The sequence below is a fragment of the Solea senegalensis genome, linkage group LG15 (genome assembly GCF_019176455.1).
Source record: "Solea senegalensis isolate Sse05_10M linkage group LG15, IFAPA_SoseM_1, whole genome shotgun sequence".
Lineage (NCBI taxonomy): Eukaryota > Metazoa > Chordata > Actinopteri > Pleuronectiformes > Soleidae > Solea > Solea senegalensis.
This window is the reverse complement of record NC_058035.1, coordinates 17,203,052-17,212,449: the sequence shown is the minus strand read 5'-3', so window position 1 is coordinate 17,212,449 and position 9,398 is coordinate 17,203,052. Positions and strand designations below refer to the sequence as shown.

Genomic DNA, 9,398 nt, shown 5'->3' with positions numbered 1-9,398 from the left:
AAAGAGAAACTCGGAGCACACATGCAATAATTATAATCAGTGAGACGTTTGCTGGGTTTGTACCACAAATCTGAAAAATGAATGTCAATATAATGTCCTGCAAAGTGATGGAAACACTCATCTCATCTCCTCTGTCATTTTCACATTGATTTGCATGATCTTTTACTTCGTTGACTTCCCCTCCTCTGAAGTGCTCTGTCTTTTTGCATAATTTCAGCCCTGTCCTCCTTCCTCTCTGTCGTCCCTTTCATCTTCACTTCACTGTCAGAGGAGACCTTTACAAAGAGACGGAGAAAAGAAATATGAAAAAGACAATTTTCATACCACTTGTATGGGTGAATCCATACAAGTGTGCGCGTGGCACTGACTCGAGCACATTTAAATATTTACTGCCCTCTGAGTGAGGAGTGTGAAGTGTGTCGACGGCCTTTAATCATCCGTGGAGAGAGTGAGACAGTGAGAGAGGAAGTGAAAGAGACACACTTTCACTGCAGCCGAGCTCCACCAGTAAACACTGCATCAAACTGACAGAAGCTATCAAAATCAACAATAACAAGAGAAATAGGGAAGAGCAGCAGGCTGGAAACCAGACTGGGTGTGGAAGACGAGATACAGTGAGAGGTAGGAGGAGAAATAAATGAGGACGGCTGTGTATTGGTCCATGTGTGGTTCGTATCCTAGCTGCTCTGTGCTATTTCAGGGTCCATCATCTTCAATTTTTTAGACAGCATCATATGATTGTCTCTGCTCAACTTACTGTAAAAAAGCCAGCACATTACGTTACATGTGACACACTATGCCTTATCCTATTCCATTGGATTTTTAACACTTTAACACTCACTTCACACTCTAACGACATATTTGAACTAAAAGATCATTCAGCCATGTAGAGGTTAGCACTCTTGCCTTTACAGCAAGAAGACCTAGGTTCGAGCCCCGGTTGGAACAAGGGCCTTTCTGTTGAGGTTGCATGTTCTCTCCTTCCTCCCACAGTCCATGCAATATGGGGATTAGGTAAACTGGTCACTCTAAATTGACCATAGGTGTGAATGTGAGAGTGAATGGTTGTTTGTTTCTATGTGTGGCCCTGTGATGGACTGGCGAATTGTCCAGGCTGTGCCCCCGCCCATCGCCCTATGTCTCCTGAGATTAGCACAGCACCCCTGTGGCCCTCCGGTGGAGGATAAAGCCGTAGATAATGGATGGATGGATAATCCAGCCATCGCTGTGTGATTCACCTTTCTCAATGTGAAAAGACAAAATGTCTCCGATGAAAAATGTCTGTTTTCTGTTTATGTGACGCTGTTGGTTTTCAGCCAGTTCAGCTCATTTGCTAAAGTGCTGCATCTCTGACAAAAGACGTACCGTAAGAAATTTGGTCTCCGGCCAAGAGAGTGCACTGAAATAGATGGACAGAGATTTTGCTGATCTGAGTGCAATGGTTTTAGAAAACTGGCCAGGACAGGAGTGTGCGTCATGCGTCCACTTTTACCAATGAGCTGATGTGACCTGCCATGACTCTGCTTCTTGAGTGACAGGTTTTAAAACTATTGCAGCTTTAAAAAGCATGCAAACATCACCATACTATCAGGGTCACTCCAAAATTTGAGGAAATTTGAGGTAAACCTTTATCAATATCTACATGAGATAATGTTCCTATGGAATACTTTCATTTCACAGAAGACTTGATGAATATTAACTTTTCAAATTTATCCTGCCCATACTTTGTGCTCACCTGTATTTTAGTAATTTCTGTATTTATTTTTTTTAAATTATTTGCTGAAATACATTATGGACATAACCATAAACTATTAAAATGTCAATAGGTTAGACATTTTAAAAAGTCATTAAAAAGGTATTTTAGGAAAAATGCTGCGGTAACTGGGTTGAAATAAAGGTAACAGGGTTTCACAAAATTATATGAAAATAATGATAAGATAAACCTTAGACCGCAGGGGATTCATAGTTGGGAAGGCTGAGTTGTAAAGAGCTGCATAATTACTGTTTACAAAAATACAAACTCACAAGTGAGAGACCTGAAAGCACTTTGACAGGTTGATTGGATAAAAAACGCTTTTGTCCAAGGTTGACACGGGCTCGCCTCGCCTCGCCTCGCCTCGCCTCACCTCAGACTGCCGGCCACTGATTGATTGGTGCCGTCACAGGAAGAGACGTCCGACACAAGAATCAAGTCCAACAATGCAGAACTGTAGATCAGTTAAAAAAGAAAACCAACTTAAACCAAGCAATGTGAGTGCAGGGTGACACATTCAATTTGATGAATAAAATGTAAAAATAGGAATTTCTTACAATACAACAAAGTATTAGGGCCATTATGAAGAAAAGTATCAATACAATTTCTTCCTCCACATAAGAGAGGAGATGATTTCCTCCAAAATAATGTTGCAACATCACTACGTTAATGATGTTGTTGTTGTTGTTATCCATAAATAACACCATAGCTTAGTGCTTGGCATCACTCCTTTAGATGACAGCACACAAATGACATCATATAACTTACCACAGTAATTGGGAAAAAGAAAAGGACAACAAGGAAAAACAAAGATTACAATGAGGGGTGAAGGTCTCACAAGTTTAAACTTAATGATTAACTTATATCAACATGAACACGACACCCTGAGGCCTGACAATGCAAAAGCCCTTGTCCCAGTTAACAAAGAACACCTCCCACACTGCATTGAGTCCCAAATCCCCTCGCCCCATATATTATCAAGTAAAAAAAGGTCAACATCACACCATCACCACCACCACCACCACCAAGGCTTCTGTTCCATTTATCTAATGAAAAGGCTTAAGCCCTTGACCTATTTCTCCAGTGTTTGACACAGTCACTAGGAGTTTTGGGCTATAAATTAAACTTTAAATTACCTTTGCTTTCTTTTAGTAAGTTTCCACCACAATTGTACATTCCCTATTAGAGTAAAGTATTATAGGATATTATGATGTAAAAGCAAGCTATCACAAGAGTTAGGGTTTAAAGTTGGCTTGTACCAACACAGTGACATGGAGTTTAGTTGAACTAAACCATAACAGGCTGGACATCTACAATGACTGGATTGGGTCGTTAGGCATAGGCCATTCAGGAAGTCACCAAGGGCGCCATCTACAGGACGGGGTACCACAGAAAATAAGATAAAAATAGGAAAACTCAATGAACATCGCTTATAATAATAGTTAAGATAGAAAAAGAAACAGTGCTTTGAAGCTCAGATATGTCAAATTTAATGATCTGTAATGTAACAATGTTTTGTTTATTTTACTGAATTTATCAATTTTATTACCATTTACTATAATTTATTAGGCTACTATGCAGAGTATTTTATTTTATTTTTTGCAAATTTTGCTTGCAGTGTTGACTACTATATAGTGTTTAATGACTTGATTATTAATGTGTTTGTCACGCGGTGGTCAGCAGTACTGTCCATTACATTACATTACATTACATTATTACATTGTCCGTCATTATTATATGTATTTCAGTTTTTCATGGTAAACAAGTTTGTTTGTCTGAGCAGTAACTAAAAAAATGTGTTTCTAGACACCACTGTGTTGTTTGTGAGGCAGCAAAATGCATAGGACCGGCCCTGTTTGACCTCGACGATAAGACAAATTCTTTCTGGCGCTTCTGAATAGTTGCATTTCTTAGTCACTGCAGCTAGGGGGCGGTGTAGGTTTACTGCTGCGCTGTATTCAGCTGCTGTGTTGTCTTGGTTAATCTCTTTATTGCAGCAGGCGGGGACTTGGGAGGAAGAGAAGAGAGAAGCAGAGGCAGAAGAACCTGGCTGGCATAAACAGATTATATTACAACATTGACAGAAGAGATAGATTACACTGCTGCTGAAATTTTTGGGTTAGTTTTTTAGAGGTTATTTGGAAAATGTTCTATTCTGTTGATGACGAAGATCGAAAGCTATATTTGGCACGTGTTTCACAACTTTTGTCAAAGTCTTTACTGTTGGTTTTTCTTTATCTTCTCTGTGTCTTTCAATAATATGAAAACCTAAAGAAGAAAACACTATAATAATAGTGGTATCACAGGATGTAGGTTATATGGGGCACAGTTTTAGTTATGCACTGTATTTACTGCTACTCTTATTTTGTGCTTGTTTCCTCTTTCAGATGATGCTCTAAATTATGAGTAATTACTACAAACGTCACCATGGGCCAGCTATTGTCATCAGAAGAAGAGTATTCTCAAGTGAAGGATGCGATTGGTTCCGTCCTCTACAATGCCATGTTGGAAGCCGGTGCTGTACCTGACCTTGGAGTGGTCCATCCTCTCCTCCTGGCCAATCACAATCAGAGTTCTGACTCTCGCACCCGCCTCCAGGAACAACTGCAACAGGTTAATGAGATTTAAAGGATCAAAGCATGACAGCGTGCATCACTACTACTACTAATAATAATAATGATGTTGATGATGATGATGATGAGGAAAACATCGAAGACACAACGAGAAGAGTGACTTGAACAGACCTAGCTGGTGAACTGCTCATCGATTTCACATTAACATCCGTCCAGACGAAGAAGAGAAAGACGTTGTTGCCTTGAGACAGTTCGAGAAAGAGTGACTGTGCTAAATGAAGCAGCTCTCAGTATTAGCAATGCTGCACCTTGTAAAGAGGTTTCAGATCAATACAACGGTCTGCAAGGATCAATGTGATGTAGGCAAAATGATGCTATTCAAAGATAAGAACGCTATCTACTCACCCAAGATCTTGATTCTATTAAGACAAATGCTAAGACATACTATGCTGTAGAAAATGGAGTTAAGTCTCCATTTACTTTAACGTTTTTCGTTAATTTCTCCTCCTCACCCAGCTGCAGGGCGACATTGGGAACCGGGCGCCTGCCTACCTGAAAGATCTGATTGGGCGACTGACAACCTTCTCAGATGAGCCACGTCTGGCTGGCTTGGTAGGATTAGTGGTTACCTTGGTGATGGATATGGCTTACTCATCATCAAGACGGTCATTGGGGGTGAAAGGGAAGTCGGCGACTTTGTCATCTTGTCAGGTAAAGCTCTGTTTGAAAATAACAGGAGGTATTGCTGAAATATTAAAGCAGATCATATTCTTATGTATAATCACTGATATATTTTAGTTAGCCATGTTTGCACGCCTGCATACGAGTACTGTCAAATCTTTGACTATAACAAGACAAAGCTGCAGATGAGATGAAGTGAAACAGAATGTTTACGATAGTAATAATCAAAAGTAAAATGAAACAACAAAAAGTTATTAATTGCCATTATCTACCTCCAGGAGAGAGTCGGGGGGGTCCAGGAGGTGATGGAGGAGTACCTGAAACGCTGTAGAATCAACTTGAGTAACAAGAAGAGACTGTTTGAGGACTCTGTCAGACTTGAGGGCCAGCTCAGCCTCACCCTCACTCAGCTGAAGACGTGTATGCTGAGGGGAGACTGTGACTCCAGGTGAGTAAACACTATTCTCTCGATCAGGAAAGTATTGAAGAACAACTGCAAAATGTAAGGCTGCAGAAACGGAGGCTCACAAATCAGTGCGTGATGTCACGGTGGGTTAGCACTTGTTACATCGTCTTGTCTGTTTCTCCAGGTCTCTGAGGCACTGGGCCAGTGGAGCAGTGTTTCACATCCAGCTGTTGGTTCACCTCTCTGCCCTTGAAGGTCTGAATGAGCCCCTGGTTGCAAGGGAAGCACTGGAACAATACAAGGATGACCTTACAGAGATTATACCAGCTTACAGGTGACGCAGTTCATTCAACATCTGCCGGCCCACCACAGTGGAAACAACACAGCAAATATTGACCATTTTATTATTATTTATTGTTTATTACACAATGTTCCTCAACATTTTTGTGAGGAAAGATGGAAGGGTCATCATCTGCGACAATTATGCGCGATGACATGCAGTTTAAATGTGTGATTCAGTGTACGTTGGTGGAGCTAACGCAAACAAATACAGTTGACACAGGTAGAAAAACACTGACGATTTTTGAGGCCGTGTTGTTTGACAGCAAACACGCGGCACTTCATCTGAGGCATGAACCCACAGTAATAAAGCAGACTGACAGAAGAAACCATGGCTGCACTGGTCGCTACGAGACAAGCTTTCCAGCCTGTTTCAAGTATGACAGCAGAAACACTGTCAGAAAGGTGGAGGCCTAAGCGTGCAGGTTATGTTTAGAGTTCACCGTCTATGAGAACAAATATGAATTCAGACAGGCAGCAGCTGAATTTGTGATTAAAATCTACAACGTGTGAATAAAGTGGGGAAAAACATGACAGTCAAAACTTCGCGTTTCCGATCCCAGTGCGTTGGTCTCTCATTCATTAAGCTGACAACATGTCACTCCTGCAATGATTAATTGAGGTTTCTGTTTTGATGGATGAATATGCATTAAAGCAGCACACATTACTGAGAATCTCTGTTTCTTTTTTCAAATCTCATCATTGTAGGCGACATAAGTCTAACACGGTGTGTGTCATGAAATGCCGTGGTGGTCTTCCAGCATCATGTGACCCTGGCGAGGTGCCAGAGGAGGGATCCGTGACGGGACTCACTGTGACGGACAGCGAGACAGGAAAGAGTGTGACCCTTCCTTTGAACGCCGTGGAGACGGAGACAGGTAGACTGATTATGTTGTACATTAACAAGAAGACTGTGTGAGTGTGCCAGTCTCAGGCATTTAATTAAACAGAGTTGAAATTTACAGGGAGAAGAAGGAGAGTCTCTGGTCCTGGTAACACTGTGATGCCCTCCTCCATTAACCTGGACCTGATCACCTCAGATCAGTACACGCAGGCATATTTGGATTATCTGTTCTCTGATAGGGGACCTGTGGCAGAGCTGGAGAGCTACTTCAATAAGACCAAGGACAATCTGCAAACATTAACTCAACCAGGATGTGCAGAAGAGACAGGAGTGAGAGAGCAGAGAGATGGAGAGCAGGCACAGGGAATACATGCAAAAGAGCAAAGAGAAGACGGGGCCAAAGGTGATAAACAGGACGGAATGGAAGCAAGCGGAGGACAAGAAGAGACAGAAGAATCCATTCAAAGAGATGAGAGTCTGAAACTGAGTATCACAGAGACAAAGCCAGAGAAAAGCCTCCATCACGGTGCATCAACTACATAAAAGCAACAAACAAATGGCAGCAAAATCAAAATGTCAGCTCTCCTCCCAGGAGAGTTAAAAAGTGGAACCCTGGGAGGAAGAACGGAGAATGTGGGATTCAAATCAAGAAATTTCTTTCTGCGAGGCATCCGTGCCACCACAGAGTCACTGTCCCTCCGTGAGCCAAATATTTCTAAATAAAAACAAGTGTTTCATCAGTACATTAGTCTCTCTCAATATCGTAAAGTCTGTTAATGCTAATGAATTGCATATTTAAAGAGTTAAAACATTTCTTGTGTATTTTCTGAATACCAAATACTTTACTGCACTCTGGCAGGGCTCCCTTTATAAATGAATATGAAATCTCAAGAACAAAAGTACAGCAATTAGTCAAAAAAACAAAATGATCATGCTATCATGCAATAGTTGGTGTAAAATAACAGTACACCAATAAATAAATACTAAGATATTAGGACTTTAACAAGTGACACAATGTAGGATTTCAACCTTCAAATAATCTCTTATTTACAACAAGGTAAATGGCACCTCTGTCAAAGCCTGAGCAGATCTGTATCGACTGCTTTGACACTATGGAGTTTCTGCATTTGGATCCATGCCACAAAAACAAATACAAAATTATTCCTTCCTTTACGGCATACATCACAGCCCCAGCAAATAATTCCTTTTGCATATAGAGTGTGTCACTCAAATATCCTAAAAACACTTCAAAAATGAATGTAAAGACCCAAATGTAGAGGGACACAGGGTGAAAACATCCAACTCACCACAGCCTCTGACAGGGATGGATGAGTGCAAATAAAAATGCTTTTCTCAAGAGACATTTCCTTTGAAACCAGTATTTGATGATGTGAATTAGGTCTGAAGTCACAGTGTAACCATGGTAAAACACATTACTATGGTAACGAATCGCTGCAGAATAACATGTCTCTAATGTTTTGGGCCTGTACTCAAGAGTCGGTGCAGCTTTGTAAATGTGATAATAAGAAATAATAAGTTGTTATTCATGTAATAGTTATAATAATATAATTACCCAAGGGTGCTTCGCAGAATTGAGAACTCACTCTCTTTTTGTTTTCCGTACCCACGTGGAAATGTCACAAACCTCCACAACCTGTTCTTCACCTGAACATTTTACCTCCCATGTACATGAAAAATAGGACATTTTGAGTGACACTCACAAGAGAGATAGCACTTTCTGTTGAGTGTTTCTCACACAGAAAGGTTGAAAAGATGCTTTTCTCTCTCGGTATGAAGGTGTACAGTGCAGCAGGTGGGCGAGCAGCACAGGAAGGAGCTCTTTAATAGCGTCGTTGGCAGCACTGTGTGAATGTCAACCCGGTGTGTGTGTGTGTGTGTGGATTTCTGTGTGCGGGTGTTTTGTGGAAAAGAGTCAGACTCCCTGTGTGTGCACATGGTTGTCAGTATGTCTTGATTAGAGAAGGATTCCAAGCATGTTTAACATATTGTGTTTCTCAGTGTGAATTAAAAGTGGAGAGTGGAGTGCATGTGTGCATGTGCATAAATTGGAAAGTGTGTGAGTTCCTTCGAGAACGAGAGATTACAGAGATTAGAGTACAGGAAGAAAGACAGAGTGGTACAAGGGGTCGAGGCTGATCCACTTACTGCCTCTGATAAAAAAAATAAAATAATGATTCCTTGAGCCAAAACAAACATTACTAATACAACAAATGTTGGCACTATACTCACTTTTTATAGTAAGAAGTGCTAACGTAATAACTGCATTTCACGTTATTTCTATTTTGCATGTATGCCCATGTGAAAAAGGATCCCTGGATGTGGTTAAGAGTTCAAACTGTTCAAAAACAATATTTTACTGTGCTATAAACAAGAAAAATACAGCCCTGAAACGTATAATTTTAAGGCTGTATTTGAACATCTTAAAAACATCTCAATAAAAAACATTCTCCCTTTTGGTGCATGCTGGTCCGTCCACTCTGTGTCAAAAACTAACAAACTGAACTCCTGTGTCAGTGAACGTAGTATTACATTTGGTTAAAGTGAACGCATCACAGCGGCGACAGACAAATCGCCACAGTAACGTGACATAATCATGCCACCCACGGCCTCTCATCAGGGAACAGGGGCTGACACAGAGTGACCCACTGTCGGAATCCAATAGAGAGGAGGACTCGGTAATAAACTTCTGCCAAAAGAATAGTGGGAGACAGGAAAGCAAGACAAGACGCAGAGAAAGAGAGAGAGAGAGAACAAGTCTGAAAGAGGAAGAGGATTAGAAGG

The 9,398-nt window shown here is 40.9% G+C and overlaps 1 protein-coding gene across 3 annotated transcripts; it reads left to right on the top strand.

Annotated features, from left to right (window-relative positions):
- The first annotated feature begins 479 nt into the window (after nucleotides 1-479).
- LOC122781404 lies at nucleotides 480-8,768 on the top strand. Of its 3 annotated transcripts, none has more exons than XM_044045028.1 (7): nucleotides 480-621; nucleotides 4,141-4,366; nucleotides 4,843-5,037; nucleotides 5,286-5,455; nucleotides 5,598-5,747; nucleotides 6,461-6,630; nucleotides 6,718-8,768. In XM_044045028.1, exons 2-7 carry the CDS (start codon nucleotides 4,181-4,183, stop codon nucleotides 7,137-7,139), a joined length of 1,293 nt encoding a protein of 430 aa, XP_043900963.1. In that variant the 5' UTR covers nucleotides 480-621; nucleotides 4,141-4,180; the 3' UTR covers nucleotides 7,140-8,768. The 3 variants fall into 3 exon arrangements, with proteins under 3 accessions (XP_043900963.1, XP_043900962.1, XP_043900961.1); XM_044045027.1 differs by lacking the exon at nucleotides 480-621 and adding an exon at nucleotides 3,740-3,871; XM_044045026.1 differs by lacking the exon at nucleotides 480-621 and adding an exon at nucleotides 3,740-3,940.
- Nucleotides 8,769-9,398: the final 630 nt, after the last annotated feature.

Bases quoted from the DNA above. Each gene is read 5' to 3' on its own strand.
- LOC122781404 (XM_044045028.1), top strand. From the start codon at position 4,181: ATGGGCCAGCTATTGTCATCAGAAGAAGAGTATTCTCAAGTGAAGGAT. The intron at 4,367-4,842 runs GTTAATGAGATT...CTCCTCACCCAG, and splicing joins TCCAGGAACAACTGCAACAG to CTGCAGGGCGACATTGGGAA. The intron at 5,038-5,285 runs GTAAAGCTCTGT...ATCTACCTCCAG, and splicing joins CGACTTTGTCATCTTGTCAG to GAGAGAGTCGGGGGGGTCCA.